Source organism: Diaporthe amygdali (assembly GCF_026229845.1).
Source record: "Diaporthe amygdali strain CAA958 chromosome Unknown NODE_4_length_2575358_cov_65_588622, whole genome shotgun sequence".
NCBI lineage: Eukaryota > Fungi > Ascomycota > Sordariomycetes > Diaporthales > Diaporthaceae > Diaporthe > Diaporthe amygdali.
Window position 1 is genome coordinate 1,417,869 of NW_026517024.1, and position 18,866 is coordinate 1,436,734.

The window sequence follows — 18,866 nt, forward strand, 5'->3', positions numbered from 1 at the left end:
AATTTCGATGCCCTGTGTATTTGAAAATTAAGTGACACAAACGGCTTTGTGAACTGGTTGGATTTAGCTCCTGAGTCTTCATTAGCAGGAACAGACATGGAGATCGACCCACCCAGTCTCAGTGATACACTCTTCTCTTCTGGAAAGCGAGCTTGTCTCTCATGGTCCAAGTGAAAAAGTTCATGGGGACATGTGTGGCATAACTTCAGGCGAACTGATCATGTTGGTTCATCAAGGACTTGACTTTGCATCTGGCACCTGTGACAAGAATGCTATTTGATGGCTTTTGAATTTCGAACCTGTTGTAACTTCAGAGCATGTGCCCATGAAATCTAAGAATTTGAGCATGTCCCCTATCTTTTTATGTACAGGCCCCCAATGCTATGCCTAAAAAGCGGCTCCGATCCCATGAAGCTACTGCCAACTCCTACCCAGCAATCCTTCCCCGCTCAACTCATTAGCCTTCCTCTCCCACTCTTCAATCCTAATGATCAGCTCGCCCATCAAGCCATTTGCCCAGCCGAACCACGCGCGCGTGAAGGCATTTCCATTCCACGAGTTTACACTCTCGTGGACAACGCCCATGCCAGACGTCGAGTTGAGAACCATGCCCAGCTGCTCCACAACCACCTCCTCCACGCCTCCCTTCCCCTTGGCCCCGACAAGCCCAGTGTCCTCGTCAAAGGCTGTCATGCCAGCCACCAGTGCAGCCATAGGCCACGCCTTCCCAGGACCCAGGTGCGGGCCTCCGACGGCAGATATCATAGGGCCCTTGGCATAGTAGGGATTAGCAAGCGACAGCGCGAAACGCCTCGTGTTCTGGTAGATCTTCGCGTAGTCCCGCCGCGCCACGCCTTCGGGCAGCTCGAACCGCGACTGCGCGTACCCGAACAGCGGCATCGCCAGCAGGCTGGGGATGTTGGCATCGTCCATGAGGTTGACACCACCGAAGCCGTCGCACTCGTACGCGAAGATCTCGCCGAAGTCGCGGTGCTCGACGACCGCATCGCGGTCGATGCCGCGGCGGATCCCCAGGGCCAGCTCGCGCATCTCCGTGGTCAGGTTCGCCGCCAGCGCTGTCTGCTCCTCGTCCATCCCCGGGATTGAGGCGCCGCTGGCCGCGAGCCCCTCCATGATGACGGAGGCCTCCTCCAGGTACTTCGCAAACATCATGTTGGCTGGCACTAGGAATTGGAAGATCGTCGCGTCGTCGCTGGGGCGGAACGCCGTCCGCACCATGCCGTTCGTCTTGCTCGGGTTCCCCAGCCCGTCGTTGGTGAGCGTCTCCGAGCCCCTGTTCGTCCAGCCCGTGAAGCTCCACGCCGAAGGTAACACCCGGCCCTCCTCGTCGTATGTCCCCACCCTCATGGCGGCCGCAGCGTCGACGGCTGCCTTGACGGCGTCCACCCAACGGTACCGCCCAAAGAAGGCTAGGTCCTTGGTGCGCTCGTAATAGCCGGAGCTGACCTGGAGGAAGGAGGCCAGGCTGTCGAGCTCCCACTTGCAGTCGAAGACCTCAGACGGGTTGTAGCCCGGCTGGGGGTTGTTGTTGTGGTAGGCGCCGTTCACGGTAGGTGGGATCCCAGACTCGGGAGGCGGCTGGAAGGAGTGACAGTATGGAGAGATGATTATGTAGCGAGCGTGTGAATTGATCAGACCCCTCCAGAGTGAGTTCAGGCTCTTGATGTTGCCATTGACTGAAGAGGCTTCCGGTGAGAGGAAGTGCAGATATGAGTACAGCTGGCTTGCGCTGTCACGCAACCACATAGCATCGATATCTCCAGTAACTACAAGTGTGTCAGTAAAGTAGTCCCTGGCATGGAGATGAATAAAGGGAGACGTGAAAGCCCTTCAGCAAGGGCAATGATATCTCAAAAGAAGCCGATGGACGATGCCTCTCGTACAAGATATTGCCAGCATCGTGGTTTCCTGGGATAGAAGGGATACGCTCGTGGGATACTTACTGATATAGCTCAGCTCCTCCGTCGTATCATTTCCGTCCTCTTGGGCGTAGCCATGCCACTTGACCATGGTGTCAAGTGTGTTCGGGAAGCTGTTCTGGAACAGTCGGTACAGATCTGGATCCTTGATCACCGCCTCCATCTTCGTTATATATTCTTCCAATTCTGGGACCACAAAAGTTCGACATTCTAGAGGCGGACGGACTAGTGGAAATTGACGACTGCCTGTGGACTTGGGCCCTGGTTGGCTAAGCATATAGCTCTCAAAACTCACAGGACAGTCCACCGTCGGTTCTGGAGCTCCTTCGTCAACTTTCCCGGGATTAGCTGGGGCCGGGGGCGGAATATCTCCAGGGCTCGTCGGGCGTTGGAAATCGTAGTCATCGCCAGCCTCCTCCTCCCCATCGCCACCATAGTCATTGCTTGGTTTCGGTGCATCCTGGCCCGAGGACTCTGGTTCCTTCTGGTCCGGAATGGAAGACGCGGGTGGACGAAGAGCATCACCACTGGATGGCAGCGCATTTGCCTTCCCATCCGCCACCTCTCCAGTTGTCGGATCACTCGCGAAGTCAGGTAAGCCACCCCATGCCAACGGCCGCTCCCAGCCGACGTAGAGAAAGGCGACGGTAATGAGGAGCGCCAATATCAACAGCCTTGTGCTGCGGGTGCTGAACATCGTGACAAGCACCACGCGAGCATTGTCTATGGTCAAAATGGCGAGTGAACAGCTAATTCACAGAGAATATACGATGAAACCGGAGACCCGCAGCGGGTCTAGCCAGATCCCAAGCTGCCAAGCGTCTCAGGGGTGTCGTCGATACGGTGACGGCCGGTCCGACGAGCCAAGCACGGACACGGACAGCGCGCAACAGAAGAGAATGGACATTCACGAGACGTCGTTGAGGAATGCCTTCAAGCGTATGTGTGAATCAGGACGACAAACCTGTACTCACCTTGGTGACCGGCCTCGATCGTGTGCCGCCTTTAAGGTGTCTCGGCGTACCATCGTCCGCGGGCTTGTGGCCTTTAGCCTCTTGGCTTGACCTGAAGGACAAAGGCCCGACGGAGAGAGGCCTGCAGGTCATCTATTTGTGGTCTTGCCGCTTAGTAGGTGATCTGCTGGGACGCCATAGTAAGCATCCTGATCCGGAGGTCTGCACCATTGATGGAGGATCAGCCTCCGAAGCCGTGCGTCGGACCCGAGCAGCTGAATAAATAGTCTCAACGCCAGCCCTACATGGGCTTTTGCGCTGTCACATGAGAGGTTGCCGATATGCTGCGAGACCCGGATAAGCTCTAAATTGTCTCTACCACGCTGAACTCACCTTACTGTGTAGCCACTGAGAGTGGATCTATACTTGATCCGGGTTTGTGTCTAATTGCGTGCAACGGTAGAGCTGCAGCGCTTCGTGGGGCTGGAGACCCCAATGTAAGCCCGTCAATGCCGCGGGTAGACCGTTCAGCCGTTGAAGGACATGAGTTTAAATGTAATCCTACATTGGAGCACTCGAAAACATATAGAATCCGCTAACAGGCAATCTTTCGATCTCCTGCTCATTTCAGAAGTTGTCGTTATTGTTTTAGTAGGTGTCTGTCTATCTGTTGGTTCTCCGAACTCAACGCTGAAGTCTTCTAGACACCCTAGATCTCTTTATAGTTGTATGGAGGCTTTCTCACTTTGGGCGATGTGTGGTTGCAGAGCCGCTGAACTGCTGAGCCGCAGTGGGCCCTACCCACTGTTATCACCAACGCTTCCTCCCGCAGTTTCGGGGGCCATAGCTCGAGATCAGCATGGCGTAGGCCTCGGTGCTTGCTGCATGGGAGTCACTTTCAGCCGCCCTTCAGTTTTTCTTAATACAATTTGGACTTGAAAAACTCAATGGTACCTCAATGCAGCGACTTCTTCCTTCATGGGTTGAAAAATCTCGAGAGTGCAAGGCTGTTCTTATAGAATTAAATAGGGTTTTAGGATTACATGGGTACGTGGTCAATTTCAGGTACTGACTCACTTGCTATCATACAAGACCTGAAAAGGTAGAAACAGAAGACACTTACCCTTGGGTTATTCAACGTTGAAGTCTTTTGGCAATTCTCTCTCTTCTTTTCACAAGATCGTGGCCAACATTTTACTGCGACCAGCGACCAAGGTCGACATCCCTGGCGTTGCTTCGGCTGCCGTGGCTGCGTACATGGATGACCCGCAAGACGCATACCTGTACCCAAAGCGAGGCGAATACCCGGCTAGATATTTGAAGGTGAAATCAGATATTATCAAGCACTGCCTAGACGACCAGACTGCTTTCCCGATAGTTGCTGTTCTCGAGCCTGGTGATGAAGGCTGGGACGGCACTTCAGAAATCACGGCCTTTTGCATCTGGTACCGCGAAAGTGTAAGGAGTCAAAATGAATCCGAGAAGAAAAGCTCTTTGATATCAAGTGAGTGGTCTGGTTGAAAAGAAGCACAAAACAATGGCTCTCAAGACGTCTTTGGTAAGCTCTGTGGTTTCATGTTATGTGTACTGATGTCAAGGATAGGAATCAAGGAGCGTATCCTTGGCCTAGATGTGCTTGACTCCTTCCGCGACTTCATTAACCCCATGATCGACTCATCACACGCCAAGGCCATGGCTGAAATGTGTAGCAGCGATGAGTCGCAACGATGGAACGAAGACGGCTATCACAAGCCAGACGAGTACTGGGGAATCTTGGACCTCGGAGTGGATCCAAAGTACCAACGCAGAGGGATTGCCCGGTCCCTATTGCAATGGGGGCTGGAGCGAGCAGGGAAAGAAGGCCTGCCCGTCCATCTGTCCGCAACTCCTGCAGGAGTCTCGCTCTACCACAGCCTTGGGTTCCGTAGCGTCGGGAAATGGACGTGGCGCCCAGACCAGGATTCGGACTGGGAGATCATGCGCTGGGATCCACCGAAGGATGCTCAAAATTCAGACATTTAGGACATTCTCTTCTGGGATGGCCTCCTACGGGATAAACTCTTGTGGAACAACCTTCTCACGTCCTACGGGTTGAGAGACAACTCCCTGTGGATACTGTCTATAGCTCCTATATCTTTTTTAATAACCCATGAGAAATTCCCTAGCAGCCAATATAGAATTACCGGCGATTTAGTTCGGCCCGTGACAAAACGCTATCTTCGTGCTCAACGTCCTGTAAATTGTCATTCAAGTCTGGTATGTGGACGTAATGATAGTGGCCAGCAGGCTTTTTTTTCTAGCAGAGAAAGGGGGTTTGCACTTCTTCTGCTAATTCCCTGCTGTACACTGGATCACCCACGGGTGCGACGTACAAGAGTACAAGCTCGACCAAGTTCCACGCCACAAAGCTTGTTTGAGCCGCATGCCATGGGACGAGAGACCAAAGAAAATTCTAATGGGATGACTTCATGCTGACGAACATGGACGCGAATGAGGACCACCCGAGAGTTCCTCAAATCCTAGCCTGTGATAATTCATGTCTCCAGCATCCAAGTCTGAGCTACGTGGAGAACACGCTCCATCGAGACCAAAGTGAGACCAAACACCCCAAATCGGCATGTCAGACCATAGTGCTGTCTTAGTGTGCTGCAAATATGTCATCCCTTCGCTGCCGCAAGGAAATACAGGTACGCATGTGGTACTTGGTGAAGACGACTGTGCGAAGGATTTAGCGATATGAAGCGGCGCTATAGCTCATTTGCCGCTTATCCGCTCCCTTACACATGTATCAGTGAAGTTCTACGACAACACGAGCGCAGAAAACATTTGGGTTAAGGAAGTGCTTCAGGGACACACCTGGAGTTGGAAAATGAAACAAGAGAAGGCAAGACGTTACAGACCTATCAGTTGGCGCTGCCACGAGCTGCTGATCCACGAGCGAGCGAGCGAGCACACGATCATCGCATCCGAAGAAGAGCAATGACGATCGAGTCACAATAAGAGCCTGAGCGTTGCATTTCAAAGAATCAATTCATCCCTGGTCAGGTATCTCGTCGCAATGGCGACGTGGCCACATCCGTTGCCATCTCAAAATCCCGGGTCCTGTCTAAAATGGACGCGTGCGTCCCGCAAAATCTGAACTAGTCATAAGTCTTCGACAAGAACAGCGGAGATTTCCGTCCCCTGCTGCCTCTTTCCAACTGATCATTGTACTCCTGATGAGATGCATATGCAGAAATGTAGCCCTGTTCCCCACCAGTGTTTCTCGTAACCCTGGAATCGTCATCGTGAGGAAAGTAAAGTAGGAAGTCATGTTGATGTCTGGATCTCGGCTCGGCCGCCGTAGCACGAGATGGGGTATAGTAATACATGGCGCTGTAAGCAAGACAGATGCGGATGCTGTGGATCCAAGAAGAGGCAGGGTGGGGGGCATGTCGTCCTTGCAACCGTTGAGCCACCGCAGCACGAGTGCTGCCTGTCACCGAATTGTCTTGAAGAATGTGGCTGGCGGATAGTTGAAGCCGGATCAGTTTGACTGAAATGGAAAAGGTGATTAGGTATTAGATTGCACGATTGGCGACCGTTTACCAGTGCGCCGTGAGATGTATAGCGCTCAAAGCTTGACCTTCTTGCCAGTGATCTTGTAGATAATAGGGGCAATAAGGTCCTCTTTGAACCGCTCCCATGGGTTACGGTTCAGCCAGTAGCTGAGCTCGCGGTAGTTGTACATCTCGCCCCAGCAATCTCTTCCCCACTCGCAGCCAGCCATGTTGACGACAAAGTCGCGATCGTTCTGGTCGTAGTGAACACGCGTGTTGTTGCCATTCTCGGAGCATGCACCCGGGGGGAAGCTGTTGATCTTTCTCTGCGGAGTGAAGCCCGTGTGGGCTCGGATCCACCCCTGGCTTCGGTATAGTTGCTCCAAGGCATCCTGTTCTTTGTGGGCCCACTCCATGTGCTTTTGCTCGTAAGCTACTGGATCCCACCAAACATCGAGCAGTCGGTCAGTCCACGCGCCACGACGCACGAAGAAAGAGCCGAGATTGAACCCAGCGCAGTCTTGGGTGAGGATGAAGTTGACCGAGTTGATATCCCCATCACCATCCGGGCTGCGCAATTCATCGTCGAGGTAGGTGTCGTTCAAGGGATGCGTGATGTTCAGAGGGTTGTACTCGTTGATATCGCGGTAGACGTTTTTCTGCAGCTGGTCGAACATGTGACTCTGTAGAGAGTATGAGGGTTCCATGATATAAGTGTTGAGATCGAGCCACCACACCCTGCGGACTTGTTAGCCTAAGATTGAAGTATGTGTGGTGATGAACTTACCACTCTGCTTTTGGGTATTTTATGAATGCATTCCTCACAAAGTCGACCTTCTCCCAACTTTCTCGCCACTCGTGAGCGTAACGCTTTTTGGTGCTCATGTCGACGACCTCCAGCTCGTAACCCCACCTCGCGACGTATTTCTTCTTGTTGCGCATGCTGTCTCGCTCGATCGCCCACTCTCGCGCACCTTTCCATTCCATGACACCTCCACCGACGTTGGCGGCCAGGATTATAACGTATTTTTCTCCGCCACCAAGCCATGCAGTCCGGCGCCAATGGTATAATAAAGCTGGTATACGTTAGCATGCATAGCAGACTCCGCAGCCTCCAAACAGACGTACGAGATTGGTAGAATATGAACACCGCGAGAAGTAGTAGCAAGACGAGGAGTATCCGTAGCTTCGACTTTCGGCCCATGCGCGCCAGCACATTCCTTATTCTGCCGTATAATGGGACTGACTGAGCTGGCGCCCATTTGCCCTTCTGCAATTTCTCCTTTTCAGCATAGTGTGTGCTCGTGTTGAATTGAGGTAGGCTGTTCGATATGCGCCGCATGTGCCGAGTGAAGAAGCCCTGGTTCTGGGTCGCGAACGACGGGTACCCGCCATTGCCCATATTCTTCACACGCGCAGACTCCCAGACGACCTGGTTTCCATTGGAGCCTGGGAAGGCGGCCGAAGGACTGGATCGACCGCTCGTGTTGATGTCGAGGCCGGGGCTGCTCCATCCACCCGCAGGGAGGGGGGACGGACTTCGTGAGAGGGACATTTGGAAGCCGGGGGTGCCTGTGTCATGGAGAGCAAGGGGGTTAGCTGTCTGTCACGGGCGCAGGATGGCGGGTGCTTGCGACAAGAGATGGGATTGTGACACGGAGTACAACACATACCTGGGATCGGGGAGAGCTGGCTGGGCTGCTTCTGCCGATGGACGCCAAGCGACCCAGACGACGAGGCGGTTTCGCCCCCCAAGTTTATCCTTAGGCCACTCGAGGCAGATGAGCGTCTTCGGTGATGGGAGGGTTTCGGTCTGTCCTCAGCCGAGGAAGATGTAGCGGAAGATCTTGGGGGAGCCAGTTTGACGGTGTAGGTGGCAGCAACCAGAGGGCAGGCTCGCCTCCTGGTTAGCCGAAAAAGCCAAGGGGTTGAGAGGTGGGTAGGGAGGTTGGAGTTGCCTATGCGGTGTTCCGGCAAGGATGCGACAGGTTGGGCGGGCAGGCGTGGGGTTGCAATCCGCTTGGTGTCTAGTCTAGCCTCCTATTCGAGTCGAGTCGATGATTTGATGGTGGGAGCACAGCCGACAGGTCTCACTAGATGGAAAACGTTGCAGTGCCCTATCGGGTTGGCGCGTTGAGCGGACGAACGAGGAGCAGCGTGGACACGACAGAGTGTCTTGGTCCAAGTACGGGATATCGAGCTGCAGAGCGATCGACAAGAGTTGTCGCCCTGTGCCAGGGGAAAGCTGTCACTGTGACGGGCTCGGGCCCACGGGTGGTTCCTGGGTGGGGTGCAGGGTACGAAAATGTGGTGCCCTCAGGGTCTGGAGGCGATGGGACGAACGCGGACAGACACGAGCGATGGGTGCTCCTGGCGCTGGGTCGATTGATTAACATGCAGCCCAAGGTGAGAGCTTGTGTGCGCAGATGCAAGAGGTGAAGGTTTTTGACGCGACTGAGCAAGGTGACGGGGAGAAGGGGACGGCAGAGTGGGTGTTATTTTCCGCTCAACTGCCAGAAGGAAGGGCAGCATTGGTTTGGTGAGATGAATGCAGATTAAAGATTGCAGATTACAGATTACAGATTGCACAAGAGCACTGACTCGGCTGGAAGGGGAATGGCCGTGCAGCCTTCGACCCATAACTTTAAATGACAGCACGCTGCAATCTCAGGGGTCCAAGAGGCCGTCACCAAGATACATCAGACGAACAATCCGATGCTACCTGCAAGATGCGAAGGCTGATTCTAAACCCCCCACCCCTTCTACCTGGATACAGGTTGGAAAACAGAGATGCACTGGAAACGCTTCAAGCCTGTGATCTGCTTTCTAAAGCGCTCATTCCCGTAGGCGCCTAGTTCCACCCAAGGGAAAGTGGGTGGCGGGCGAAAGAAGGCGACGGGACAGCTTGTTTGGATTGAACACGGACTTCATCTCACTAAGCACCATCGTATCTCTATCCGGCTTGGCTTGGCAGTTGACCACTTCATCAGCACTACCACATCCTCCGACAGCAACAAGAGCGATGACTGAGCATGTCAGCGCCACAAGAACTCTTGAACGGCAGTTCTATCCATGCTAACAATACGGGCATTCTTATCTTGCAAACCATTCCAACTCAAATGTTCTTCTTGATCGATTAGCTATGGCGACATATATCCCACCCGAACTCGGCCAATAGAGGCGACAAGAGGCTTGGCAAGGGAGGGCATCTCACCCGCTCAGCCCATGCTTCGTCTTCCATCCTGCGGCCAGGCCGGTCTGTCTGTCTTGTTATAGACATCACGTGAGCTCAAGATACGAATTCTCCTCGATGGCGGCCCACTGCTGTGAGCCGCCCAGAAAAAGCAGCTAGAGTAACAAGGTGCGCAAGGCAATTATCCCTTGGGGCGACAATGCATTTGAGCGGCAAGCACTACAGGCGCCCACTCCGCGGTGAAAGGAAGCCGCTGGACGATCAAATAACAAGAACATGTGCTTAAATCTATGAAATCTTCTGAAATCATCTGCTCATTAAGCTCGGGCTTCTCCGACTGCGGTCTCCCAGCTTATACCTCACCCGCGCCCTGAGGCGTGAGGCTCAGCAGCAGCGGCAGTCGTCATTCTTCCCTTCATTCCAGGAGACCTATAATGTGATAACAGGTTCTCGAATTCAGCGATTCTAGCCAGATCATCTTTCCTGAGGAGTCAAAACACGGTATCTTGTGACTGGTAAGTTCGAGATATGGTGACCATGCATCCAAAGTTCACATATCTGCTTTGCCCGCGAAAGCAGCACCGTACGGTGATTCCTTATGCCAGCGGAAAGCCAGCGCAGAATCGGAATCTTGACGTCCTGCACGGTCTGGATCTTGCCTCCACCAGGCTTGCGCCAAGCAATGCAAGCTTCTGGGGCTCCCTGCCGATCTCTCTCCCTTGGGAACGACCGCGGAGTCAGGCACGTGCCAGGCGTCGGAATGGCAAGGATCTATTTCAACGGCAGACCAAGATTTCGGAACTGTGTCCTACTTGGTTCTGTGTACAGCTGGCGTGACGGGTTGAGTCATTGGTCAGGTAGCTTATAAAGAACAAAATGCGCCGCAGTATTCACCTTTAAGCTGTCCATCCTTGCACACGCACACAATGTTAATGGAGGGTCCCGTAATCTACATTCCGGAGTTCATGCAACCATCTGTGCGAAATTCATTCCAATGCCTCAATTTTTCAAGCACGCATTTCTGTCTGTTGCATGCTCTCTCCCCTTTTCGCGGTATACAGGGTGCTGGTGCTATTCGAACTTGATAAAGCAAATCAAGAGAGGACTATATGGAGAACCTGGAAGTCAGTCCGTGTACAGTTGACTTGAACTCAAAGTCGAACACATTATACACTTCTCTACCCGAAGCATGAATGAAGCAGGTCTACCAGTCTAGCTTTTACCCACCCTCGTCCGCCGCCGGAGGGAGTGGGGCACTTACACTTACATCGTGCAGCACCATCGCCTTACACATACTCTCTTTCACCCAGACACCCACCCAGGAATTGCGCCACTTATAGTTGAATATTCGCAAGGTTGATACTACCTCCTGCAGAGAATTGACTGGAGTTGTGCCTGTGGACCAAAGCGGACCCAGGCCAGGGGTTCATGAATCGAGCCCAGCCCCGTCAGATTCAAGCGCCTCTTTAGACGCGAGGCCCAGCATTTGATTCTCGCTTCCTCAGCTTGACGCTGGTTGTCTCCATACCTGGCATGCGCTCAATCGGAGCTCCAGTGCGCGGTAGACTGCTTTGAGAAACACGTGGTCATTCATGCAGAGAACAGCATGAATAAGAGCGTGTGTTAATCACGCTCGCCCTGCCTAGATCCTATCCGTCAAGAACATTCGAAGGCGGTTCTCTGCCAGCTCCTGCCTGTATGACAAGCTTTCCGAATTGGCAGGTTCCCAAATCGACGTGGTACAGCCCAGACTTGGCTTCCTTCTCAACATGTATCGGCCCAGAACCACGCGAGAGAGGCTCATATCCCGCTTAGCAATTGTGGACAACACATACGAATTGGTCGAGGCAAAGTCAGTGCGATAATATCATAGACGCACCAATCCATTCGCATGTCCTGTTGAAGCACAAGCAACTATGAGCGTCGCACCCCTGTCTCGGAGCTGCAAGGTTGGCTGCCTCGCAACCTTGTTGACGCGATGGTGGTGTGTTGGTGGTGGTGGTTGTTGTGCAGACGGCAGACACGCAGACACGCAGACACGCAGACACGCAATCTTAGCATCGCGACGTCGATCACCAAAGCAGGCTGAACCCGGATCGAATATGCAGGGGCTCTTCTGCAGGGGCATGGCTGCGCGCCAGATGGTCCTCCCGGGCCAGACCGATTGGCGAGGGACGGCGCTTCTCCAGAGACCCTGCGCAGCACTTGCCCAATCATCTTACACCCCAAGACTTTTAGTGGAGCCACGCCCTCTGAGTCCCAGCGCTTACCGCTGCAAAACTCCAGACCCCATACAAATCAACAGCACGGACAAAATCTCGCCAGTGCACCCAACATCCATTAAGCGCCGTCATGTGCAGTCGAACCCTGTCTTGAACTGCTGCAGGTAAACTGGCGAGATTTCATCGAGAGCCTGTCCGCGCCAGTCAGGCCAGTCAGATCTGCGTGGTAGTCAAACATGCAGTCCTGGGGCCCACTTGCTGCCAGGGCAGTGGGCAGACGGCGTCGACTCCCTCCGCCCACCACTCACTCGCCTGGTTGAGTCCGCGCTGCCCTGCCCACGCCATCATCATCTGAGCCTGCTATGAATTGATCAGTTTGACTTCTCATTATTCTCCGTCTTTGTTCTTTGAGTCCAACTCATTGTGTGTTGCTCCCGCATCATGGTCTTTTCATTGTTCTGACCGACTGGCTGGGCTGTTGCCATTGTTCTCCTTGTCACGTTCCATTCTTCATCAGCCGCCTTGACACCCCTCCAAGTCAACACCACACACATACCCCTTCCAAGCACCTATCTAATCGAATTAATTCCTCGGGTACCTACCTTTCCGTCCCGTGGACTCGACCTGAAACTCATTTTCTGTCTGCTACACCTCAGCGCCCGCTCTTCTCTTCCGTATCGACAGGCACGATACCCTGTACACTACCATATAGCGGCAACCAGCTCAAGCATATTAAACTCTTGAAGAGACATTCCTTTCTTTTCACAATAGATCCGGACACATACTCACTGCACTACCATTCCCGAGATGGAGGACACCAGATCCATGCACAATGGCATGGCTACTACACAACCTCAGCGGGGACACCAGCGGGACGATTGGGAAGAGTGGACAGACGATGAACAATCCACCCCTGTAGGAAATGACTCTTTCACCCAATTGGCAGCATCTGGTTCCTCGCCTTCATCGAAATCACACGGCCAGACGGCATCGCGGTCGTCAAAATCTAGGTACTCCACCCCAAGGATACAGAGACTCAAGTCCCGCAAGCGTCAAAAGGACCAAAATGCGAAGGCAGGCATCAAGGTGGTCACCGACATGAGTAGGTTCCGTAAAGGACCTCATCATGTTGCTCAGCTCGTGAAGCCTGTGTCTGGCCCCTACTCCAGTAAGGCGACGGAAGGCAAGTTCGCTGATGCCAGTGCTTTGAGGGCCCTGGAAGGATCGCCCTCATCAGCGTCGATGGGAAACTGGGCTTGGCTGAAGAACAGCCCATCTGCCGCATCAATCTCAAAATTCACACCACAAAGCACTCCTAACAGCAGCAAGATAGTCATCGGCATATCATTGCCCGAGGATGACGCCGCTGAGAGGGACATTAGTCCCCAGACCGCCGTGGTTGCCACTCCCATGGATAGACTACCTCTGAATATGCCTTCGACAAATCCCTTCTATAACCAACAACCAAAGTCGGCTTGGTCTCCCGATACTGAGGCTAGCCTCTCCCCGGGACGCCATCTCCATTCCATCTCAAGCGTGTATTCACAGGCTACTGCTGTCACGCCAGGCCAGTCCGGTGTACCTCCTGTGCCAGCACTGCCCTCGTCCTTGAAGAATCCAGCCAAGGCCAGACTCTCGAAGAATGACCCCGAGGACGACGACGACGATTTCACCCCAGTGACCTTGTTCGAGGAGGATGGCCATAAAACTCCGGCGTCTGCCACCTCAAAAATATCCCCAGTCCCAACCAGTGCGCGATCTGGCTGGTGGGATCATCTCACCACGCCGTTTCGCGAACGCTTCAGTCCAACATCAAAGACCGACAAGGATGCTGCAAGTCCAGCCGGGGATGAGTGGTGGAAAGGCCAAGATGAGAAGAAGACGATCGAGGTTGCTCATCTTGAAAACCACCCTGCGTACAGCGCATCGGCATCCTCGTCAAAACTGCGACCACCTCCATCCCCTGTTCCCATTATCCGCGTTCCAACTCCAACAATCGCATCATCATCATCTTCCGCGAGATCCGCTCACACTTCAGATCATGAGGGCGAACCCCGATCCGAGAAAGCTCGGGTGATTATGGAGGAGGACGACGCTGAGACGGAGCTGCCACCGCCCTACGAGCGAACACCCTCCAACAAGCAGCCTCATCCAGTCAGATTCCGTGCCGTGTTTCCTCCCGGACATGAGCTCGCCAACGCCTACCCACCATCGCCACAACCTGGCAGCCCCGGCCTTGATGGGACGATGACCTCGCAAGGAGGTATCAAAATGTCCGAGGTGCCACTGACGCCAGCAGTCGCTACAGGTCCTCCGTTGCCTGACAGAGCAGCAGGCACCTACGTAACTGGCGACCAATTTCTCGCCAATTACGGCAGCTCCCCTGCCGCAAAGATTGAGCGGACAAGGCGTAGGCACGAAAAGGAAGATTACGTCGCTCGAAAAGCCGGAGGGTTCTGGAAGGGCCGTGGATGCATTCCCGAGGAGGGCTGCTACGGCCGCTCGGGTCGCGAGGGCCGTCAGCGCAGGAGAATCTGGATCGGCGCTATCTGCCTCGCGATCCTGCTGCTGACCGTTCTCGGTGTTGTCCTGGGTGTTGTGCTCTCTCGTCGGGTAGTCCATTCAGCAGCTGCTAGTAACACGACAACTGGAGGCACCACTGGCGGCTCTGAGATTGACAACGTATGGCTCAACCTGACCAACTTCCCGCCCATTCCCACGGGTCTGTCGACAATTGTGGCCCCTGATAACTCACAAGTAGTCGACGGCTGCGCTGCGCCATCGACTCTGTGGAGTTGCTCGCTGCCTCCTGAGCAGCAGGCTGCGAACGAGCCACATGATGCCGATCAGCCTGAATTCATCTTCCAGATTCAATACGACAACAACACCCGTCAACTATGGGATATCCCCAATGGCACACCCCCAACCCCGACCCAGCCCACGGCCTCCACTACCTCCAAGACGAGTGCTACCAGCTCAGCCTCAGCCACCAGCACGAGCGCCATCAACAACGTCCAGGGCGGCGATCTCAGCAATCCCAGCACGAACAATGCAGCAACAAAGGACAGCTCGTCTCTGGGGAAGCGTGCAACTACCACTCTGTACGACACCGGCATCGCGCCCAGGCCAAACCCCCCGTCCTTCCAGGAGATGTGGTTCCTGGGAAACACCACGGACGGGATCGTCTCAGACGACAAAGCCGGCGAGCCGACCCCGTTCTACATAAGCTTCTTCACCAACACGAGCGGCACCGCGGGGCCCAACATGCTGACGTCCGAGACCGATGCGTCGGCGGCGAAGCGAGGGATAGGCAACGGCATCGGCTCGGGGTCGGACAGCTCGGACAGCCTGACAGAGTTCCTGCCGCCGCCGCTGCTGAACGCGGACGGCACAGGCGCGCCGGCCCAGCTGCGGCCGTACCCCTTGCAGCAGCCGCTGCGCCTGTTCGACCGCGGCCTGCCGACCGAGCACTACGGCTTCTACACGTACTTCAACAAGACCATCTACGTGACGTCGGTGGACGGCAACGAGACCGGGTCGGCCGCCTCGGACGCGAACGGCGGCTCGCGCGAGAGCAACGCCAAGTACCTGGCGACGTGGACGCAGACGCGGTTCGTGGTCAAGATCTGGACGCGCAAGGGGGCCGCCGCGCGCCTGGTGGGCGGGTCGGGCCCCGCGGCCGGCGTCGACTCCACCGCCATGCCGGGGACGTTCCCCTACCCCGTGACCGTCGGCGAGGACACGCACGGCGGCAGCGTCGATCTCAAGGCGACGTTCGCGTACGGCGTCGAGCCTGACCAGCACGTCAACACGACCGACGCCACCTTGTTTACCAACGATGTCGGCTTCGGCGGCGAGGTGGTCAACCCTCGGCTGCCCAACGGCGACCTCAGCTGGGGCGGTGTGGACGGCGGCACCGGGGGCTGTCGGTGTGAGTGGGTGAATTGGGTGAAGACTTGATGAGAGCAAGTTGTCTCGAGAAAAGCCTCAACATATATTTTTAATTTAATCGCATTTATGGGAATCATCGCTTGCCTGTATGCCTCCGCTGTAAAGTGACCGGTATATATAAACATACTTCTTCTAGGTCTCCACCTGGTGTATTCCCAGGCTGGGAGTCAAGATCTGGGTCGGGCTCCGCGGCCAGTGAATCGGCTGGGGCACCACAAGACCGCCAACTTGTCTCGTTCCAACCGTAATCATACTCTTAGCTCCGATAAATCTTTGGTATCTTGAAAACAACGCCGACTTTTGCTTCGATCCCATCCCGAAGCCTCTCAGCCTTGAGAAAGAGCGTCTGGGTCACGCCTCGGAAGACCCCATGTAGTTACAGCATACTCGTTCAAGGAACAAGTTGGTTCCTGAACGGCCGCTTACGTATCAAGGCAAGTAGGGGTATGGAGAGCTGCCTCCACTCCTAGCCAGATATTGAGGCGAGCCGCTCAGAGAAGATCCAACGCCTGAGCTTGCGAAGGGAGAGTGTTCGCTCGTGTAGAATGGAGTTAATGTACCCAGAGCACCATCCATGTTCAAATCCATCGCGTTCAAAGAGCCCATGCCAACGCTGGTGCCGAGATTTGAGTCTTGATACTGGAAACTGCTGTCCAAGTATGACGGCATATACGAGAGTTGTATTGACGGGGCTGAGGCCTGGCTGTAAGTCGAGGCTGCTGCTGCTGCTGCTGCAGAGAGATGGGCACGGATGGCTTCGTTCTCGTCCCGTAGCGTCTGCCGTTCACTCTCAGCGGTGGAGATCTTGTCTCGCATGCCAGCGATGTCCGCCTCGAGCTGCTCGACGTATTTTGCTTTGCGCTGGCGGTGCGCCACCTGCGCTTTCCGAACCTGCACTCTCCGCTTGTCCTTTGATGCGTGCCCTGGTGCCGGGCCCTGCTCCGGTGCCGGGACTGCATGTGTTAGCTGGGTCTGGTTGACTGTCTGAACCTTGTCTATGGAGAACAGAAGTTTGGGTGAGTGGCTTTAGGTTGGTCGATGTAGCGACGGGTACCCAAGACATAGCACGGGGCGCAAGTAAGTCGCATGCAGATTCCCAAGTTCCACGCCCTGGCTTTGACTGCTGGCCATTCCGAGCGTAGCGTTGACAAATCTTCGTCGCCAAATCAAGACAATGTGTCACGCAGCAGGCTTTTCCAGGTTCTTGGCCCCGTCTGGCGGGTTACAGCAGGGCAGAAACTTGGGAATTATAAGAAGCGCAACAGCAGCACTCATGAACAAAAAGAATTCCACGCACCTTTACAACCTGGCTGGCTAGGGTCACTCTGGACGAACGTGAGCTCGCGTGCCGTGGACTCGTCCTTCGTTTTCCTCCAGAAAGACGTGAAAGATGGCCGGTCTTCGGTATACGCCTCCATTATTTTCAAAACTTTCTACTCGAGAAGCGAAGATTATGCTCGGATTTGACGGAAAGAGAAGTGGTTGATTTGCTTCAACCAGGACGGCACTCAACAGCCAGACCGCCATCCTCATATACGTCGCCCTCATTCCCGCCCCTCGCCGCACATTGGTGCTCCATCGAGCTGAATAAGACCTGGACAAGCGGCGGCGGCGAAATCCTTGCAGCGAAAGCAGATTTTTGCGCCGGTTACAGGCAGAGGAACAGCGTCTCTATGCACGAGGTGGTGGTGAAGCTGGGTCGAGGTTCGACGAGGTGTCACCTCCAGCCTTGATCTCATGTGGTTATGCCGCATCGGGACAGCGACCAGGACAAAAGAAGTAATCAGGTTATTCAGCGGTGCGTGAGCGTGCAACTACATGCGCGACCAATCACTACGAGGGCGCGCAGCTGCGGCCGCCTAGACGGAGCGCTCCGACGAGTGAGCCATCTATGTCCGGTAACACGCCTTGGCCATATTGCAACCATATTTCAACTGTCTGGTGGGCTTTGATATGCCGAGAGAGGCAGAGCCAGGGTCTGTCGACTCCATGCATTCTGTCAGATTTTTGGGACACCCAAACCGTCGCCGTGTGAGTAATCAAAGGTTGGTTTCTTCCTCGGGACTGGAACCGTGGGGTGAATTCGCCTCAAGACCCCGACTCCTCCGGCGACCCCAAGACCGGAGCGCCGTTGACTCGGCCCCGGTGGAGTGGAGGCGGGACCGTGATGATGGTCACTGGACAAGGGGAGTGCAGCAAGCGACAAGCTTCGGCAGCAAAACAGTCGGCGTGACGCCAAGCTTTGGCCGGTCCAAAACAGGACTGGGAGGCGGTGAGAGGCTGATAAGAGTAAGACGGACGAAAAACCGGCCGAGATGCACTACAAATGCCGGCGTGGCCACGCGTGTAAGCGAGAGAAGGAATAGCCCAAGGCCCATGGTCGACGGCGGATTCAATTTGATTCGAGGCTGTGCATGCAAGAGGGCGTTCGGCTCGTCTGTCCGTGAAATTTCTCTGGACCATGCAAAAGCTGGGCACAGAGGCACTACGGCCAGGACCATCAGATGGGCCCCTGCGTGGTTTGACAGAGAGGCCCTCGACCCTAGAGATGCATGACAGTCTAGCGTGGCATTCCGTGGGTAGGATGGGATGGATGGCTTTGGGCTGGGGCTTGACAGGCAGATAGACAGCTTCGAGTGAGATGAGAGATGAGCGCGTCATCAAACGGCAACCTTGAAGAGGATGATGGAAGCGTTGGGCCCAGAGCTGTCAGGATTCGGACCCAGGGTCCAGTCAGCAACTGCGATGTGTCCTCATGGACATGGCGTTCCTGAGATGGTGGGCATCCACGGTTGTTGGTGCTGTCCATGGCTGGGAAGTCTGCTTCATGTCTGTCAAGCCATCAGTGCCATGTGGTGTTCGTTGCAGCAGGTTGACAACGGACGTGCGACGACTGTTGCGTTGCACTTAGACGGGCACGACGGGCCAGTACCACAGTAGATACTGTGGAAGGCTAGAGAAGCTCGGGGCATTTGGCTGCATTATTAATCAAGGTTGTCGATACATAGACACCTGGTAGTATTAAGCCTTACCGGTAGGTACTGAGTACGCAGCCTTGGGCCCGCCGA

General features: G+C 54.8%; 5 protein-coding genes across 5 annotated transcripts; 2 read left to right on the forward strand and 3 right to left on the reverse strand.

Moving 5' to 3' along the window:
- Positions 1-414: 414 nt before the first annotated feature.
- Positions 415-2,637, reverse strand: J7T55_008637 (uncharacterized protein; the record flags this gene model as incomplete). Its single annotated transcript, XM_053138976.1, has 3 exons — positions 415-1,787; positions 1,965-2,103; positions 2,236-2,637. The coding sequence occupies 3 exons, from the start codon at positions 2,635-2,637 to the stop codon at positions 415-417; spliced, it is 1,914 nt and encodes a 637-aa protein (XP_052997912.1).
- Positions 2,638-2,710: 73 nt separating this feature from the next.
- On the forward strand, positions 2,711-4,915 carry J7T55_008638 (uncharacterized protein; the record flags this gene model as incomplete). Its single annotated transcript, XM_053138977.1, has 5 exons — positions 2,711-2,879; positions 3,357-3,390; positions 3,986-3,995; positions 4,073-4,397; positions 4,497-4,915. The coding sequence occupies 5 exons, from the start codon at positions 2,711-2,713 to the stop codon at positions 4,913-4,915; spliced, it is 957 nt and encodes a 318-aa protein (XP_052997913.1).
- A 1,591-nt stretch (positions 4,916-6,506) lies between these two features.
- Positions 6,507-7,987, reverse strand: J7T55_008639 (galactosyl transferase GMA12/MNN10 family protein; the record flags this gene model as incomplete). Its single annotated transcript, XM_053138978.1, has 3 exons — positions 6,507-7,170; positions 7,220-7,508; positions 7,561-7,987. The coding sequence occupies 3 exons, from the start codon at positions 7,985-7,987 to the stop codon at positions 6,507-6,509; spliced, it is 1,380 nt and encodes a 459-aa protein (XP_052997914.1).
- A 4,667-nt stretch (positions 7,988-12,654) lies between these two features.
- Positions 12,655-15,807, forward strand: J7T55_008640 (uncharacterized protein; the record flags this gene model as incomplete). The annotated part of the gene is made up of 1 exon (XM_053138979.1): positions 12,655-15,807. One exon carries the CDS (start codon positions 12,655-12,657, stop codon positions 15,805-15,807), a length of 3,153 nt encoding a protein of 1,050 aa, XP_052997915.1.
- A 420-nt stretch (positions 15,808-16,227) lies between these two features.
- On the reverse strand, positions 16,228-17,216 carry J7T55_008641 (lanine racemase; the record flags this gene model as incomplete). The annotated part of the gene is made up of 2 exons (XM_053138980.1): positions 16,228-16,751; positions 17,096-17,216. The coding sequence occupies 2 exons, from the start codon at positions 17,214-17,216 to the stop codon at positions 16,228-16,230; spliced, it is 645 nt and encodes a 214-aa protein (XP_052997916.1).
- Positions 17,217-18,866: the final 1,650 nt, after the last annotated feature.